Source organism: Leucoraja erinacea, chromosome 15 (assembly GCF_028641065.1).
Source record: "Leucoraja erinacea ecotype New England chromosome 15, Leri_hhj_1, whole genome shotgun sequence".
NCBI lineage: Eukaryota > Metazoa > Chordata > Chondrichthyes > Rajiformes > Rajidae > Leucoraja > Leucoraja erinaceus.
This window is the reverse complement of record NC_073391.1, coordinates 22,398,301-22,418,989: the sequence shown is the minus strand read 5'-3', so window position 1 is coordinate 22,418,989 and position 20,689 is coordinate 22,398,301. Positions and strand designations below refer to the sequence as shown.

General features: G+C 40.1%; 1 protein-coding gene across 1 annotated transcript in view; it reads left to right on the top strand.

The window, feature by feature from the left end:
* ccdc186 (coiled-coil domain-containing protein 186) overlaps positions 1-20,689 on the top strand; it is a 78,933-nt gene that overhangs the window by 9,764 nt on the left and 48,480 nt on the right. Inside the window, 6 exon segments of the mRNA XM_055646899.1 lie at positions 265-1,021; positions 3,596-3,722; positions 6,344-6,472; positions 14,240-14,452; positions 16,714-16,833; positions 19,350-19,454. Coding sequence (XP_055502874.1) covers positions 288-1,021; positions 3,596-3,722; positions 6,344-6,472; positions 14,240-14,452; positions 16,714-16,833; positions 19,350-19,454 — 1,428 coding nt within the window. The 5' untranslated portion in view covers positions 265-287.

Here is a 20,689-nt window from a genome sequence, read left to right as displayed (position 1 = left end):
GCATTGTAATGACCTAATCTTCCCATTTTAAATGATATAAATCAGACTAATGAACCATTTAAATTACAGATATCACAATTATTGTGATTGAATGAAGTCACCATATGGAGCTTTTATTACGAAATGTGTTTGTGCTGTAGTAACTGTTTCCATTGTATAGAAGGAAGTTGCATGAGTAAATACCTTTCATTTTCAATACATTCTGATCATATACATGCCTGATCTTGTCTTTTCAATATCCTTATTTTGTTTTTATTGTTGTAGGATAAATATTTGTATGACAGAGAATGGAACATCAAGCTGATGAGCAGATTGCTCCAGAAGCTAATCAACAGGTGGCGAGCTGTGACCATGACAAAATACATCCGTCAATAATTGATGCTCTCAAAAGTGATGAGGTTATTAATGATGTCACTGGTGGGGATACTGGAGCACTAAATGGCACATGCCTCAAGTCAGAGACTTATTCAGCAACCAAAACACTAAAATTAAAAGAAGATATAAATGGCGAACATGAAGATAGATTTGCTGAGGTACAACTGAATGTTCAGGTTGAACAATGTATGAATAACTTGACAGATCATGGTGGAAGTGGAGAACCGTGTGCTCTAATCTCTTTGAATAATGATACGGAAATTGCATCAGACAATAAGGAAGAAGTGAGTGACTCTGGAGAACTTAATAAAATGGTTAATAATCAAACACATCATCCTACATCAGAGAAATCATCAGAAGCGGATACTATTGATTGGAACAAATGTACACCTCATTCATCTCGCAAGATTGATTCAGAAAGTCCTTTTGATACAAAGATAACCAAGGATCTAATGTCCAGGATGGAGCTTGAATCTTCTCAAGATGCTTTGTTGGATGAGCTAGAATCAGAATATAATTATTTTTCAACAGAATCCTCAGTGACTCCCAGTTTACCTAATGGAATTACAAAAGAAAGTAGCGCTGTAGCCATATTTAATGAATCATTACAAAACAAATGTCTTCAGCAAGAAAATAAAATTAAAAAGTGAGTCAATAACAAGATTTTTCTTTAAACTGATGGTTTGGTCTATAGAGATATATGCAATAATAGATAAAACCGATAAACAATTATATGTCACAGTAGCATATGTAAAGGTGGACGATGGCTTCATCCCCAGAGCTATAGCTGCTCTGAACCGGCACTGCTGAGTGCCCCCCACCCCCATGAACTGTCTCCCTTGGATGGTCACGTCGCACATCGACCCGGCACAGACACATTTGCCCTTTAGACTGTTTTACTGTTCTTTTTATAATCATGTTTCTCGGGGTATTTAAATCTAAATTTTATTAGTTGTTTAAGTTATGACATCGGATGGAAGCTGCATACCAAATCTCGTTGCACATATGTGCAATGACAATAAAATTTATTATTATTATTATTATTATTATTGGAGCATTTATGGAGCAGATATTTTTCCGCAACGGTGCCAAATACTACACTTGGACTCATAACATCACTTTCTGTGAGGCATAACATGCCCTTGCCAATTAGATATCTAGGCAAATGTACTGTCCAAAAGTCAAACCAAAACCATTATTAAAGCAATTCAGATTAATCGACAAATGACATGCCCTGGATCACAGAATGATCTACATTATTTCGGAAAGCAGTTAAATGTAACACTCTGTTATTCTGTGGTAGAACACAAATATTTTCAACCCCTCTAATATAAACCATAAGGATTTGGGAGGGGTGGTCATGTTAAAAACAAAAAGCAATTGCTGGAGTCACTCGGCAGACTAGGCAACATCTGTGAAGGGAAATGTACAGACTGAAAAGGGATACTGACCCAAAATCTCATCTGTTCAATTCCCTCCACATATGCAACCTGGCCCACTGAGTTCTTCAAGCAGTTTTTTTTTTTTTTTCAATATTCCATTATCTTCTTGTTTCTCCAAGTGTAGTCATGTTAATGGGTTAGTAATCCAGTGTTTTGGACTAAGTGGGGCACATATTGTACATATGGTGCTATTGCACCATGGCATCTCAAGAAATATGAGTTTTATTTCTCAAAGAAAATGTGAAATTAAGATGTTTCATGGGAAAAGTGCTGCACTAAAATGTATGTTCTCCAGTTGATGGTTGATACTGTAACTTTTTTATTGGAAGAACTCAACTATAGTGGGAGCTTGAGTCTTTTAGGCAAATTTCCATTCTAAATCTGAAAGCAATGATGTTTTTAATATATTTTTGTTAGCTACCGGCAAGCAGATAGATGCTTGCCAAGAACAGCTACTTAATTAGTTATCTACTGGCAGCATCTGTTGAATTTCATCTTGTTTCATCCTCATTTATTGGGGACTACCCTGATATTTTTGATAATTTGGAGTTTTCTTAGACATATTTGGCTCAAATTTAAAATTACTTGGAATAGCATAAAGAAAATGAGTAGTGTGTAGGAAGGAACTGCAGATGCTGGTTTACACAATTAGATAGATATAAAATGCTAGACACAAAATTCTGTCTCTCTTCAGACTGAAGGTCTCAACCCAAAATGTTACCCATTCCTTCTATTCATAGACGCAGTCTGTCTTTGATATGTATACCAGAACAAAAAAATAGAGAAAAAGTAAATGTTAATCCTGTTCACTATCATAGTAAAATGAAGCTAAGCAGAAACTTCATTAACTCAACATAACAACACCGTGTGTAATGAGAAATTATATTTGTAATCATGAACAGTTCTTCATCAGAAACTGGATTTTATCTTGCAAGAACTTCTCCATAACTTATTATCAGTTCCGTCATTGCTAAACATAGTCAGGGGTTTTAAGTTGAAGCATGGGCAAAGGGATGAAGTTGTCTGGGCTCGCAAAACTAGTAATTTGCAAATCTTGCACACAATGTCTGGGGCATCCATTTTCACTTATTCTGCCGAATTGATTTTTGTATTATTCACATTCATAGTTTTCCAAGTATGTATGAGTGCCTTGACAGTATGTCCCAAATGTAGGCAATAAACTGTCATAATGATGCTGAGGTTTCTTGGTTCTATGCGCCCCATCACATGACATTTCTGCCTGTTAAAATAGTGCATGAGGAATAGAACCCATGACTTACTTTTGACTTTGGAAATCCATTCTCTGCTGCTTCCCGTCACAACAAACGTTCCATGAAACTCCTTGTAAAGGCGTGTCAGATTGCCAACTATGCCATATTGCTAAAATATGACGAGCTGTGTACTCTGCATAGAAAAATGGGTCAACATTGTAAAGGCTTGTTTGGATTTTAATCAAAAACTCTTCTGTTTTGGGTAATATTTGCTTCTAGGTTAGACTGGAGATGAACAGGTTTTTATTTTAAATGTAACTGGTTCCGTTACTGGTTAAGGCAGATGATTAGCTCAGTCCAATGAAAATACATAACAATTTATTTTAACATTGTGTTGCAAGCTTCTTTATCAAAATATTCTAATTGTAACCAGTGCCACTAGTGCTCCAGTGTAAAAATACAAATACAAGCTAGCATGTTCTCGTTAGCCAAAATGTTACTATTTGAAAATGCTGTTATATTGAAAAATTCATTTTATTATTATTGTTCTTTATGTTTATTACGTAGACTGATGGAAGAAAACAGAAAGCATCAAGAAATGATTGTGGAGATTTGTGCAGAAAAAAACAACTTGAAAGATGAATTGAAGAAACGTTCGGAAACAGAAAAGCAACATATCAACACCATAAAACTAGTAAGTCACATATGAAAACTAAATGCAAACATAGTAAAACAGAACTGATTTTGAATGGTACATATGGTAAGGTATGGTACATATCACTGTAAATTTGGATGCATTTTTAAATCCATTTTCAAAATTCTGATACACTTGCATAAATTGGACCTTGATGGTGCCAGTCCAGCAGAATTGCTGAATGATTGAATGTTACTCCTATACTGCTCTAACACACTTTTATTTCACTTTGTTTTCATCTTACCTAAGGTATAATACCCTTTTTAGTGAACACAGTTCGTTTAATTGGAGTGGGAACTGAGGTGAGGAAGTGGGAAATAGAACCCAGTGAGTTTGAGCTTGCATATTTCTGCTTGCCAAAACAAACCGAATCGCACAACCCCTTTGGACCCATTTCCATCTGCACACCCAGCCCACACTGCAGACCCATGCTCCCACCACAAACGCACCCATATTCATGAATCCTGGCATTCCTGCCTTGTGCTGCACACTCTGGATCACAGCTCCAAATACACAACCCTTCTACACTCCATGCCCTTGGCCCTGGCCACAGACCTGGTTTGTTCTTTGGAACCCTATCCCTCAATCTGGAGTAATGAGTGAACCAGATGACAAACCACCAGAAAGTTCGGTCTATTAAAGTGCAAAAGGCAATGATGGGGCTTTTGCGTTTTTAATGCTGATGAAACTGCCAGTATTTGGTGGATGCCGTGTAAAATGTCTGCCACCAGCACATGCAAAGTTAAACAAAGAAATTGGAAGATGATTTCCAGTTAACCCTCCATCTCCACAGGATGTCACATCTTTGGAGTGCAATGAACACAGAATCAACGATTTAATGTTAAAATTTGCCAATAAACTTTAACAACATACCAACTCATAATTGCTGCTAAATAGCCTGAATTGCTCTGAAAAGCTAATGAATAATTCAAATATTCTTTGCATTCAATGATGCAATTGTGTTTTTAAATTTATGATATTTGAATTTTGAATTATTAATTCATTTGTATGAACATAATTTAAATTATAAAATGATTAATACATTATTAACATTGTGCACTTTTTACTTTCCTGGTCCTTCACTGTACGGATTTTTCATTCTTTTCTGTTTGAGAGTGCTTGACAGTTTCTGGATGCGAAGACATCAGATATAAATAGAAACAGAAAAATGGGTGTCTTCAAGCCAGCACCGCCATTCAATATGATCAGAGCTGATCATCTAAAATCAGTACTCTGTTCCTGCTTTTCCCCCATATCCCTTGATTCCTTTAGCCCTAAGAGCTAAATCTAAAGGGCCTGTCCCACTTGGCCATCATTCGCACGCCATTTATGCGACCTGCTAGTGCGTGGGTAGCGCGGGACGGGCACATGGAGTGGTGTGGAGGAGTGTGAAGAGGCGTGGAGGAGTGTGGACTTCTTCCTGCACTAAATATTCGCGCGCCACCGGCCTGTCGCGTAACTGAAGGTCAAAGTGGGACAGGCCCAAGACCCTGGCGCGGCGCAACGTCTCACCTTCAACAGCAGCAGAAACAGACAAACGGTCGCTGAGCTCGGCCTGGGGCTCATGGCCGTTGCTGATCCGGATCCGCCCCCACTCCTACTCCCAGAACGGGGCCAAGACGATTGGAGATAAACACAAAATGCTGGAGTTACTCAGCGAGACTGGTAGCAATTCTTGAGAGAAGCAATGGGCGACGTTTTGGGTCGAGACCATTCTTCAGTCTGAAGAAGAGACTCGACCCGAAACATCATCCATTCCTTCTCTCCAGAGATGCTGCTGGTCCCGCTGAATTACTCCTGCATTTTGTGTCTATCTTCAAATGACATCACACGTTCGAGACGGCTGTGCGGACGCATGATGACGCGCGCATCAGTCACTACCGGCCTGTCGCATAGATGACGGCCCAAGTGCGACAGGCCCTTAACTCCCTCTTGAAAACATCCTGTCAATTGGCCTTCACTGTCTCCTGTGGCAGAGAATTCCACAGATTCACAACTTTCTGGGTGAAGAAGTTTTTCCTCATCTCAGTCCTAAATGGCCTACCCCTTATTCTTAAACTGTGACCCTTTGTTCTGGACGACCCCAACATCAGGAACATTTTTCCTGCATCAAGCCTGTTCAATCCTTTAAGAATTTTATATGTTTCTATAAGATCCTTCTAAATTCCAGTGAATACAAGCCCAATTGACCCATTCTTTCATCATATGTCAGTCCCGCCATCCTACGACTTAACCTCAATTTTTTTTAGATTATCAGTATGCATTTTCCCTTTGCTCAGAATCTGGGCTAATCAGTTGGATTTTTGCAAATAATATGTAAGAATTTAAAAATAATAACTTGGGTTGTTTTTTCCCTTTATATATTTACTTTTCCCTGTCCTAATGAAGAGTGTGACCGTTGCATTTTTCTTGAGGTGTTATTAGGGAGTTGTTCTTTACATGAGTAAGGATGCACAGAGTGTAAGGATGTAGACAGCAAAATATTAATGAGTGTTCATTCTTTTAAAAGAATCATGATTATAACTTGTTCCATTTTTAAATTTAACTGATGTTTTGTGAAAAATTTATAGTCGTGATCTATAGATCTGTCTATTCAATAGGGATTCACTTATTTCTTGCAGATGGAAGTCAAAGTTGAAAACCTAATGGAGGAAATTAAAATGGTGAAGGAAAGATTGATCTCACAGGATGCTGCTGCCAAAAATGCTATTCAGCAATTACAAAGAAATCTAACTTCTCGGATTGAACAAGTAAGAATATTTTTAATATGCACAGGGACTCCCTGGGTTATAAATGACCTAACTTATGAAAATCAGACTTTACACAAATTCTCCCATGCTTTTTTGAAGAATTATTTAAATTAATAATAATACAGGTCCACCACGGATTTCCAGCAACTGTTTGTCTGGCATTTACTTCAATCCAGACAAAATTATGAGGATGCACTTGAAATCACTCCCCCGAATGTCCCCCAGAAAATGTGGCGCCAAGGCTGGAGGAGGTGGCGAAATTGACTTCGTCGGGACATCCACGTTTATCGGTGGGTCGAATTTGCCCTGTGTTACCAGAAAGGCTCTGGAACCAAGGATGCCAGAAAATCGGTGGTGGACCTGTAATGGTTTGTGGTATTCATTAATGACCAGATGCGGTGAATATTCTATTAGTTATTTACAGTGTCCTCCATAATGTTTGGGACAAAGACCCATCATTTATTTATTTGCCTCTCTATTCCACAATTTGAGATTTGTAATAGAAAAAAAAATCACATGTGGTTAAAGTGCACATTATCAGATTTTAATAAAGGCAATTTTTATTCATTTTGGTTTCACCATGTAGAAATTACAGCAGTGTTTATTCATAGTCCACCCATTTCAGGGCACCATAATGTTTGGGAAGCAGCAATGTCATGTAAATGAAAGTAGTAATGTTTAGTACATTGTTGCATATCCTTTGCATGCAATGACTGTTTGAAGTCTGCGATTCATGGACATCACCAGTTGCTGGGTGTCTTCACTGGTGATGCTCTGCCAAGCCTGTATTGCAGCCATATTTAGTTTATGCTTGTTTTGGGGGCTAGTCTCCTTCAGTTTTCTCTTCAGCATATAAAAGGCATGCTTCAATTGGGTTCAGATCTGGTGATTGACGGTCACTCAAGTATTGACAATTTTTTAGTTTTTAAAAACTCTTTTGTTGCTTTAGCAGTATGTTTGGGATCATTATCTTGCTGTAGAATGAACCGTTGGCCAATGAGTCTTGAGACATTTGTTTGAACTTGAACAGATAGGATGTGTCTATACACTTCAGAATTCATTATGTTACTACCATCAGCAGTTGTATCATCAATGATGATAAGTGAGCCAGTACTTTCAGCAGCCATACATGCCCAAACCATAACACCCCCACCACCGTGTTTCACAGATGAGGTGGTATGCTTTGGATCTTGGGCAGTTCCTCCTCTCCTCCATACTTTGCTCTTGCCATCACTCTGTTATAAGTCAATCCTCATCTCATCTGTCCACAAGACCTTTTTCCAGAACTGTGGTTGCTCTTTTAAGTACTTCTTGGCAAACTGTGACCTGGCCATCCTATTTTTGTGGCTAACCAGTGGTTTGCATCTTGCAGTGTAGCCTCTGTATTCTGTTCGTGAAGTCTTCTGCGGACAGTGGTCATTGACAAATCCGCACCTGACTCCTGAAGAGTGTTTCTGATCAGTCAGACAGGTGCTTGAGGATTTTTCCTTATTATAGAGAGAATTCTTCTGTCATCAGCTGTGGAGGTCTTCCTTGGCCTGCCAGTCCCTTTGCTATTAATAAGCTCACAAGTGTTTTATTTCTTCTTAATCATGTTCCAAACAGTTGATTTTGGTAAGCCTAAGGTTTGGCTGATATCTCTAACAGTTTATTCTTGTTTCTCAGTCTCATAATGGCTTATTTGACTTTTTTTGGCACAACCTTGGTCCTCATGTTGATAAACAGCAATAAATGTTTCCAAAGGTGATGGAAAGACTGCAGGAAAGACCAGGTGCTGAGAGCTTTCTTATACCTGCATTAAAGAGGCATGTAAGCACACCTGAGCAATTGCAAGCACCAGTGAAGACATGTGTCCCAAACATTATGGTGCCCTGAAATGGGGGGACTATGTGCTGCAATTTCTACATGGTGAAACCAAAATGTATAAACATAGCCTAAATTAAAATCTGACAATGTGCACTTTAACCACATGTGATTTAAAACATTTTTTTTTCCTTTTTTCCTATTATAAATTCACAAATTGTGGAGTACAGAGGCAACTAGATAAATGATGGGTCTATGTCCCAAACATTATGGAGAGCACTGTATGGCTCGTGTTACCGTGGTTATTCAATGTAATGAAAATAAATCTGATGGACAATTCATAGGAATGGAACCTGTTGATAGTTTGTACTTTTTAAAACTGTAAGTTCAGAAATAATTATTTTGTTTTATTTGGCCTCGTATGAAATTTATCTGCCTTTCACCACACCCTTCATTCCACCCAAGTTCCCTCCACCTTTTCTCTTCTTTCTGATTTTTTTTTCTTCTGCAGATTGGCTCAGTTGGACAAATAGCATTTAGTGAAATGAACTGCTTCAAGTGGTTTATTTTTTCTCCATTATGTTTGGAAGAGTAGAATATTTCCAAAATGTTGAATAATTTAAATTTGATTGTACTTGAGCTTCTTGGTTTGATGTTCATGTTTTCCATGGAATCTGCATTTCCATAGTCCAGTTTTAATGGTTATTTTAAACATGGATGTGATTTGAATCCCAAAGAAAAATGTGCTTTATTGCAAACCACATTTGATAAATGCATTGTTATTGGTTTATTTTTATCAGATGGACTAAAATACATAGAAAAACTTTGTTTGCATATTATCCAGTCTAATTGTGCTATATATGATGCAATCAAGCCATGCAGAAGTAAAACAAGTAGTTCAGAGAGAAAAATACCAGAGTGCAGAGTACAGCATTATAATGTTACTGCATTATAGCCTTAATTTACAAAATGCAGATACAAATAAATGCAAGGGCCTCATTGACATAGCTTGGGAAATGGGGACTACACCTTTAGCTTAAGAGGGTTCCATTTAGTAATCTGACAGTGGGGTGAAAGTGTTTCTGAATCTGGTGGCACATGCTTTCAAACTTTTGTATCTTCTGCTCGAGGGGGGAGGTTAGAATAAGGAATAACTGGTACAAATGGTCCGTGTTTATGTTGGCAGCTGTCCTGAAGCAGCATGGTAGAGATGGAGTCATGGGGAGGCTGGTTTGTGTGATGATCTGGGCTATATCCATAATTTGCAATTTTTTGCAGTCTTTGGCAGAGCTGTTGGCAAACCAAGCTGTTACCAAACTGGAGGTAGGTGCAATAGTGGTATTTAAAAGGCTTTAGAATCGGACATGGATATGGAGGGATCCGGATCACATGCAGACAGAGAAGATTAGTTTAACTTGGAATCATGCTCGGGGCAAACATTATGAGCCGAATGGCCTCTTCCTGTACTGTATTGTTCAATGCCAAAACGATGAAATATTTTAAATGTATCGATGATGAAGCGTCCTTTAGGAGATATGTAATCCCTTTTCTTAATGAGATGCTTCAGTAATAAGTTTGAAAGTAAGTGAACTTTCAGTTAACAGCATGCACAATACGTTTACTGGTTCACCTTTCCTTGGCACAGTTATTTTGGTTTGAGGATTATGAATTGAATATAAATGAGAATGGCAACTTTATAGAGGTTTTTTTTTAAAAATCATCACACAATCATCTTCCTTTGTGCAAATGATGTATTTAAATGAACAAGGCTGAGTTTGTTTTGATTGCAGTATGGAAAATATAAAAAGCAAATTATGTATTGGCGTAGACATGGACCAAAGAGTTGAATTACAGAGATATGGTCAGAGTGACATCAAAGCCACGTTTGATTGTGTGAGCATGAACCTTTGGTAAAACTGGACTTGATGGACCTGGGAGGGAAATCCCTTTTATTGATTAGAGCTAAAAACTTGTACAAGGATAGATGGCTGTGACATTTGGAGGTCAATTATGCCAGCTCCATGATATAAATGCAAAAACTCCTCAGGTCAGTACCACAAGGCTGACAATCTTCAGCGACTTAATCCAAATCCTTCTTTCCATCAGAATTCCATCATAAAGTCAGAAATATGGATGTTTGCTGATGGTTACACAGAAAATGTCCATCACAGCAAAATAAAATCTGTTCATCTGCCCTTGATTCTTCGTGGAATGATCATTGTCAAGTTCACTCTCCACCATCCTGGGGGAGTCACCATTAATCAGAAACTTAATCAAGATGCAAGTCAGATATGTGATGGTTTGCAGAGCTCTTGCTTAACTTTTTTTCCCTGGTAACCTTGGCAGCTTTTTAGTTTGCCAAATGACAGTTTAGGTGGTCATTTAAGATGGCTTGCATGACGCGTGCTCGGACGAAGTGCGAAGTTACCAGTCGGAATTGTGCTCAATGAAGCATTCACATATTATTTCTGCTTCAAATAAAGTCACCAACTAACATATTCACCAATCAAGACATGATATATACCACAATGACATGCAGCAAAATTATAATATGGTATCTCAACTCTTTTTAAACATTGCAATTAATGCAATTTTTATTATTTCTTTCCACTTCCAAACAAAAATGTGGTTGGATTATTCAGCGTATGATCAACGTGTGTCAATAAATCCTGGACCTTGATAACATATATGCTTAACCATGCACACTACAGATCGATGCAAGCATGTTTTCTGTGAAGGACCGAAAATTATCATGATATGGCCATAGCATGGGTCGTTATTGCTATTGGTACATAAACACTCTCGTTTCCCACATAATTTATCCACAACAAAATATACAGGTTGCAAGGAATTTTCTAAAGGCACTTTATGATAATAGCTGTTAAAACTGACTATACCCATCTGACAGGTTAAACATTACACTAACTAACAAGAGATGGCCAAAGGACATAAATGCAGCAAATGTTTGGTAATATATTTAAAGGTGTCAAGACGCCACATTACCAGATATTCAGATTAGATGTATGTGGCAATGAAGATACCCAGTTTGTAAGCACCATTTTAACAACAAAATTGTTGATAAACGCTTTTTCCATCATTCCCACTTCAGAATTAACGTTAAAATTTCAACTGAAATATCTCCTGACCAGATTTGTGATGTATATGACTGACTGTAGAAGTAAAACCTGGATAAATCAAACGTATAGTTGTGAATGTTGCTCATCAAATAACTACAGTACTGATACTCGATATTAAGAGCATTGATTTGCCATTAAAATGAATTCTGTAATAATGTGTCAGTGACAATCAAACACTGTGGTTTTAATGTTTCACGTGTTCACAATTTAATTAACCCATCTTTATGGATTAAAACAAATAACATTGGGAATTAAAACATATTTGATCGCATTCCGTTATCAAACAGTCAATGTTAGCTCTGAAGACATTTCCAGCACAATAGGGTCGTCGGGGGGGGGGTGGGTGCATGAATCAGTGCAGGATAGATGGTGGTGGGTGGGGGCTTGAGAAGGCAATCGGTGCAGATTGAATGGATTGAGGCAGGGGAATTAGTGCGTGTTGCTTGGAGTAGGTAAAATTGTGAGGGGAGAGCACGGGGGGGGTGACAGTGGGGGTTGAATGGGGGGGGGGGATCTGTGCAGGATGGATGTGGGGAGCAGTGCAGGATGAAGGGGTGAGCAGTGCAGGATGAATGGGAAGGAGGGTCAGTACATGATGAATTGGGGGACCAGTATAGGATTGATGGGGAGTGGCAGGAGAATCAATGCGAGGTGGCTAGGGAGATCAGTGCAGGATGAATAGATGGGGGGGGGGGGGGAGTGGGGAGCACAGGGGATATCAGTGAGGACTGAATAGAGGCAGGAATGGGGATCAGTGGGGGATGGAGAGGAGGGGTCTCACGATAAGGGGAGTGGAGGGGGCGTACGAGAGAGAGAGAGAGGAAGGGGCAGAGGTGGGAAGGAAGGCCAGCACTCCTCGGCCAACATCTGTCAGGCACGGAAATCGCAACCAAACTATGGAGGGGACCGCGGACAGAATATCCTGACGGCCGCGCGCGCATGCAAGCACGCACACACACATGCACGCATGCGCGCGGCTTCTGTGAACGGTAATTTCAGCTCAATCCAGCGCTAAATGCAGCTCAACTGCCAATCCAGACAGGGCTGTCTGAAGAAGGGTTTCGGCCCGAAACGTCGCCTATTTCCTTCGCTCCATAGATGCTGCTGCACCCGCTGAGTTTCTCCAGCAATTTTGTGTACCTTCGATCTTCCAACATCTGCAGTTCCTTCTTGAACACAGGGCTGTTGATTAACCTGACAGGACAGGCAGAGTAAGCTGGGTTTTGCGCTGCTTCTCTGCGCTGGCTGTGGGCCTGGGGGCACTGCGTCCGTCTGACTCCCGACGCCTCGTGCCACCCCCGGGCGTGTGGAGGCTCTCGGGTGGGTGGGGGGATGGTCCATTGGTGGTTCGGCAGCGATTGCAGCGCCGGAGAGCCGGGATCGATCCTGGCTGCGGTTCAGGGCTGCCGAGAGTGTTTTGGCACGTCTCCCTCCTCCAATCACCCCCCCCCCCCCCCCCCCCACACTACTGTACGTCTGCCCCCGACCGACACCTCCCTCCTCCAAAGGTTTGTCCGTTGGCGGAGTGGCAGCAGCGGCCGTTATCAGGCTGGGCGGGGTGCGGGAGGAGATAGAGCCGTCGCCGCTGCTGCTGTGCGGGGCCCGTCATTCGCTCCGACCCTCCGTCACGCCACACTTTCCCACAACCGTCGCCGACACAAAACGTCACGTTCCTTTTCTCCAGAGATGCTGCGGGACCCATGAAATTACTCCAGTTTTTTGTGTCTATCTTCGGTATAAATCAAGTTGCCAAGCCTGGCACTTTGAGTGGTCGGTGGCACCCGGGCAACCGTTAATTTCGAGCCCTGGTTTGCTTTTCATTTGTCTGGATGAGCAGAGTTTGATACGTCCAGGACAAAGCAACCTACTTGATTGGCACCCATGCACCATTGTTTTATTTTCCTCTGCTAATAGTTACCCACATTGGCACTGTGTACCATCTACAAAATGCACTGCAGTTATCAGCTTGGGCTACACCAGTACCATCTCTGGAACCCAAGAAAATATATATTAGCGTAAAAATGTATTTTGAGACGTTGACCCAGAGATCAATCAGCATAAATAGATGAGTATTTCAGATTGACGTATGACATACAGGGAGGCAATTTGACACATTGAGTATGCTATCTTTCAGAACAATCCAGCTTATTCTCTACAACCTATTCTCTTTCACATGTCAATCAATTTCAGCCTGATTCTCCTATCAGCCAACTACACTAGGGAGCGGTGAGGTAGCGGCACCACCCGCTACGCCACTATACAGCCCCAAGACGTTGATAAATGCTGTGGTTTACTGCTGATTTACTGTGTTTTACTGCTGATTGCAGGTATTTGTTATCTTAATTGTCTTGAAGATCATGTCAAAGGTCAAGATATGTTTCAGTGTGTTATTAACACACACTCTGTATCATTGAGCTGTTCACAACAAAGCTTTGAACTGAGAAATCATCAACTATGATTTGCTGAGCAAGAGTTTCTGCAGAGTGAATTAGGGAAAGTAAAATTTCTGATTTTAACTTTGTTTTGGTATATTTTCTGTATGTCTCCCATGCTTCCTTGACCATGATATCCTTTAACTGCTTTAAATACGGATACAGAGGAGAAAAGCTAAGATTATAAAGTGATCTACTATTTATTTTTAAATGGGTTTGGTGAATGCACATTGTGGTCATTTCACCAAAGACTAAAGTAATGTTGTTCAAATTTGGTCTGCATTTACACTTTTCATATTACTTTGTCCTCTGTACATTAATTATTATCTGATGTGGTCTGTTTCAGTTTCTCTTTGAAAAAGTGAACGGTCAATGGTTTTGTTCTTTTTTTATAGACGAACAAAAAATGTGAAGAGGCTCGACAGGAAAAAGAAGCTATGGTAATGAAATACGTACGAGGAGAAAAAGAAGCCCTTGATCTTCGAAAGGACAAGGAAGGAATTGAAAAAAGATTACGTGATGCAAACCGAGAACTGGAGAAACTGACAATGAAGGCCAAACAGCTCACACAAGAGAAGACAAGATTGCAACAGCTTTATGAGGCAAAGGTAATTTGTGCAAGTATTACTTTGAGATCTTATATGGAGTTATGGTAATCCTTCCATAGAAATGCTGAAGCATTTGTCATATCCTGAAGAGAAAAATCTCTCCCACAGAAAACACGACTCCTTCTAGATCATGTCAGAAAACGAGAGCTGAAAGACATAAATGTGGTACAATATTAGATGTCATATAAACAGTCTGATAACTTGGAGAACATTAAGGAATCAAGTGATATCGGTGAGGTGAGATGGAATTTTACAAATAGGAGCTAACATGTTAGGAAACTAAAAGTCTTTAGTTTCCTAACATGACCCAGGAGTCATCCTTTCAGTAGGAGAGATTTTTTTTCTTCAGGATATGACAAATTTTTGGAGTATTGACTATTGTCGGTATGTATGATAATTGCCCACATTTGACTTGACTTGACTCTTGAAGTCGAGGAGGTGTAGATTTGAATAATGCCAAACGTTCATCTGTGCGATCCATTGGTGTATATGCCAGTTGTATAATGGGATATTTTCTCTTCATTGTCCCTCATGGTTGTTATTTAATTGTTTACATGATAGCTACATTGTATTGTTGACCCAGTGCACCAGTTGTGAGGGTAACATAAGTGGTAAGAGTTTCACTGAGAATGTTGTACTATGTGAACTAAGCTAGAATATCTTATATCTATAAAACTCTGGGGCCATCCGACCGACTGCCAACCGGCGCCCTTCCTGCCTTTCGATTCGTGCCCGATACTCGCAGATGTCCAATCGGAATGGCCGATGCTCGCAGATGTCCAATCGGAATGGATTCATTTGCATGTACGGCTGCTGGCTGCATTTCTTCCTTTGATTCATTGCCACGCCCAATCCAGACGCTCAATCTCCGAGATATTTTCCATTTCGGTAGAGATTTCGCTTTTCTTTCTAAGTATCCGCTCCTCATTTCATTTTGTCGTGTTGAAGTACACGTTTTTAATCAAATCCTTCTCCCCCCACCCACCCCCAAGTATTTCAAAAATAAACAGGCTTCTCCATTTACATGTCAGCTTCCAACACACTTTGAAACAAAGTTGCAAGACAGGAACACTGAACTTTTCACTGCTGCAGCAGGCAGGGGAGGTGCCATTGGATTTTTTTTTTAATCCAGGCAGTGCTGGAATCTTACTTTTGGGAACGGCTTCAGTTCCATTGGAGGAGACGGGTGCATGGTGGAATATTGGTTTGGGGGATCACACCATTGGGGGAGCAGACCCAACGGGTCTGCACTTGGTCTAGTTAAAAATAAAATTGATGCAATTGTTCAACAATGCCATGTGGATAAACACATGAACTGGACGGTCTGATTCAGAAATTGGGCATCGATATCTTGGGTTAGCTCAAGTTTATGAATAGTGGAATGATTAAGGTTCATATAAATGTATTGGAATATTAAAATCTGAAGGCAACAAAGGTATGGCTAAGGAAATTAAAATCATTAAATTGTTGGAAAATATTACAGTGATGGAAATCTGTGGTGAGGGAGAGTTCAAAAGTCATATTGGGGTTATATATAATGCCAGTTTGTAAATAATGTGGCACGATTGGAGACATTTGTTGAGGAATTATTGGTGATAATTGAACAAATTTGTGGCAGGGACTAAATATAGTAGCATTGGTCTTCCTAATAATTAGATGGAAAATTATTGGTGGTGCAATACTAGATGTCATATGAATAGTCTGATAACTTGGAGAAAATGAAGGGGTCAAGAAAGATACAGGTTAGGTGAAATTTTGCAAGTCGCTGTTTATAATATGGTCAATGTTTTTGTGCAGGACAGATATTTTACAAAAAAAGATTTAGGGAGACTTTTATTCTTGTCAGTTATATATTCCCAAACTGCTGCTTAAGCTGGTCAAGTAGAGGAAGAGAACAAAGACACAGAACAAGCTATAATGCAATTTAACTCTTATGAAAATTATCTAGTCTAATTAATGAACATGCAGTTAATTTAAAAAAAGGATAAATAAATCAAATTTCCACTTATCTGTTAATGTGAGAAGAAGGAAACATTTGTTTTGAATGTATACAAAACCAGAATATGCAAACCTGATAACAAACATATGTTTTAAATATGCACAGAAAATGCTGGAACTGGTCAGTGGAATTGATAATACCTATGGGGAGTGATGTTATCTGATCACCTGAGTAGTTTTAGGATTTTATTTATTTTAGATTTCTAACATCTGTTACAGTGCTTTTGCAATACATGCTTTTAATATTTATGTCCTGGTTGCAGGAAGGAGAAGCCACAAGGCTCAACAGAGATGTTGAAAAATTGAAGGAAGACATCAATTCCAACATCATCAAAGTGAAATGGGCTCAAAACAAGTTAAAAAGTGAAATGGATACACATAAGGTTGGTCAATGTTTTGTAGGTTTTATATACCATATCTATATATGTGGCCTGTTTTTATGCTTCTACAATTTAATGTCCAAGGCACATTTGAAAATCTTTTGGTCGTTGGGTACTCTACCATGCAAGGCTATTTCATCAATCTCATTCATTATTTGCTTAATGATTTGCATATTTTGAGCATTAAATTTGATCCTAATATAAACATACATATTCTATTACTTGCCCTCAGTTGCAGATTCAATATAAAGTGCTGTTAATGTTTCCACAGTAGGAGACACCAACTGCCTTATTCTACTCAATTGTTGACTTTCCCATCCAGGATGACGATTGCCATGATTTGACTGGATGACATGCAGAACAAATGTTTTTGTATCTTGGTGCATGTGACAATAATAAGCTAATATCAATACCAACATTGAACAATTTGCATGTTTCTTATAATGTTTTGCTATTATAGTTATTGCATTTACAGTTAATTGCAGAACTTTTCTTTCTGATAAAGAGTAATTGTCCCTCCTGGTGTTAACCCTGTGGACTGGAGGTGATGGGATGCAGGACAAAACAATTTCTGATCATTCTGTAGTACACATGAGGGAAATACATTATCTTGAACAGGCTTTGTGGAAGCTCAAGAAAAAAAGTAGTCTTTTGGTGTTAATCTTGAAAAATAGGTCTACATAGATATTTTAAAAATCCTGTTTAAAGATAGTTACATTTTCAAATTCAGCCAGATTCTAGGTCTTCAATCGTGAGTCGGAAAATTAGTTCAATTGATTCACACAATTGACTCACAATTAGCACAATTGATTCACTCTCTCTTTTCTGTTTGTATATTTTTTGTGTTCTCCCCTTCCCCACTTTCCAACAAGCTGCTTTTCCAAACTAAGATTTAGAAACTGAAGTGGGGAAAGTACAAACAAAGCAACATGATTTATTTAATTCTGTCTATAAAATTGTACAACATGTTGAATTTATACCAAAACATGTCTTTGCGCAACGCAAACTTATGAGAACGGGAAGCTAGGCTTTAAAAGAAAACATCACCCACTTCTAGAATATATTGGAACTTTGTTTTCTTGACAATTCTGACTGAATAATTTCCACTTCTGTTGCAAAAGGTTTCTGTTCTATCATTTAGTTTTATATTAGAAAACATTTCCATCCTGAACATTTTTATACTACCACCAGATGGCACTATAAGGTCATGCTGTGATCTTTTCAAATTCGTTATAAAAATATTGAGATGGTTAGCAAATGACATCAGGGTCAATGTCATGAGGTCACCTAAAAGGGGACAACATTTCTTGTTTTCACACTTTACTTTTAACTTACTTTAAATGTTTTATTATCATATGCACAAGTATGGAGAGGTATAGAATACAATGAAAAATGTTGCTTGCTTCAGCACCACAGACACCAAGACATAAAAGCATAAAATTATACATAAAATTCTGAAAGGCAGTAAAAAGAAAAAGACCATGCAAAAAAGAATAGTGCAAAAACTGTAGTGCATCAGGTGGTCTGCAGCGTTCCATTGTCGAGGTAGGATTGGCGTAGTGTGGGTTGGTTTATAACCAGAACCAGATAATTGTAGGAATCTAGCTGCTCCTGAACTTGCTGTTATACAGCTTCAGGCTTCTCTATATCCTGCCCGATGGTAGCAACGAGAAGATGGCATGGCCCGGGTGATGGGATTCTTGATGATAGATGTTGCCTTCTTGAGGCAGTGGCTCATTAATGGAAAGGGCTCTGTCCAGAACTGAATACACGACTGCAGAAATGAGTACGTTTACAAACACAAAAATTGGTGGAGATGGTAATAACAAAAAAATTTTGCAGCAGGCCACCAATCAAAGGGAAAGTTGGAATGAGCAGCAACTCATTTACTCCAGTAGAATATACTCCAAACAAGTGTGAGGTAATGCACTTTAGGAAATCAAATACTGGCAGGACATTGAATAAATAGCAAGGATATTAGGAGTGTTGATGTACAGAAGGACATTGGGGTGCAGTGTATAGCTCACTGAAAGTGGTGACATTTGTGAATAGGCTAGTTAAGAAGCATTTGTTATGCTTGCCTTTATAGGCCGGGGCATTGTATAATAGTTGGGGCGTTGTGCTGCAGTTGCCCAGAATGTAGTTGAACTGCCTTTGAAATATTGGTGACAATTCTGGTGACTTCACTACAGGAAGAATGCAATATCAAAAGAAGGAATGTAAAAGATATTCGCCAGGATGTTGCCTGGAATGGAGGGCTTTAATTACAAGAAGAAATTGGAGAGGTTGTGTTTATTCTCACTGGAATATTGGAGGCTGAAGGGTGACATTGATGATGTTTATAAAATTATGTAGATCATAGGAGTGGATGGATAATCATTTGCCCATAGTAGGGGAATTTAGAACTTGAGGGAATAGGTTTAAGGTGACAGGAGAGAAATTTAAGGAAAATCTGAGAGTCACGTTTATAAATCTTAAGATTGTTTTAACATTCAGTCATATGTTTCCCAATCTAATAGGAAACGAGAGAAAAATTGAAGGAAACAACAGTCAAACTAACTCAGGCTAAAGAAGAGACAGAACAAATCCGGAAAAACTGCCAAGACATGATTAAAACCTATCAGGTTTGTTCGAATTTGCTGGTTACATGATCCTATATTTTACTGTTTCAGTTTGATGTCAACTTCCCTCCATTAAACTAATCTCTACATTTTCCGTAAACATTTTGTATAAGCTCATATTTTTGTTATGAACTAAATAAACTATGTAAATAAGGACTAGAAATTCTAGTGATCACAAATGGATGTACAGGTGCACAACCTTTTATCCGAAAGCCTTGGGACCAGACACTTTTTGTAATTCAGAATTTTTCGGCTTTCGGAATGGAAGATTTTTAGCGTAGATTTTAACGGCTGGCTCAGTGGTAGAGTGCTCGGCTCATATCCGCAAGGTCGCGAGTTTGCGCCTCGATCCCGGCAGTTACTCGATCGCGAGTTTGAGTCTTCAATGTAGTTTTTTCTTGCAGAATAGGAGAGAATAGGGAGGGTTAGGCTGGGATCATTCTCTGCAAGATAATCTTAGTGCGGGAGCCAAGTGTAGGAGAGGTGTACTGACTGTGTGGGCAGAACTTTGGAAGTGATTGCCCACCATTCTCAAAAGCCGCTGTGTCTCCCTGACCGTTCAACTCCAGAGGAATCCGCTGCCCGATGGGCCGCTACGGCGACAAGTGGCAGTTCGCCCACAGCCCGAGCTGCGCCCCCTCATCCGCAACCCGGGTTCCTCTGGAGTTGGAGCGGGGCTGGGCTAGAGTTGTTGCTGGCTGTGAGTCTCTGGGATCTCCGTGCTTGCAATGGGCCTGGGGGTCGGTGTCCCGATGAGGGGGCGCAGCTCGGGCTGTGGGCGAACTGCCACTTGTCGCTGTAGCGGCGCATCGGGGAGCGGCTTCTGGTGGTCCTGACGTCTCTCAGCTCCTGTCCAGGGGGGTGGCCGGAGACGTCAGGACCAACAGGAACCCGCTCCCCGATGCGCCGCTACAGCGACAAGTGGCAGTTCGCCCACAACTCGAGCTGCGCCCCCTCATCCACAACCCGGGTACCTCCGGAGTTGGAGCGGGGCTGGGCTAGAGTTGCTGCTGGCTGTGAGTCTCTGGGATCTCCGTATTTGCAGTCGGTGTCCCGTTGGTCCTGACGTCTTCGGTCACCCCTCTGGGCTGGAGCTGAGACTGGGAACTTTACCGCCCTTGCCCCCTCCCTCTGCAACTGCAAACAACCCCACAGTTCCCAGTCTCAGCTCCTGTACAGGGGGTGGCCGGAGACGTCACAGCCCGAGCTGCGCCCCCTCATCCGCAACCTCAAGACCA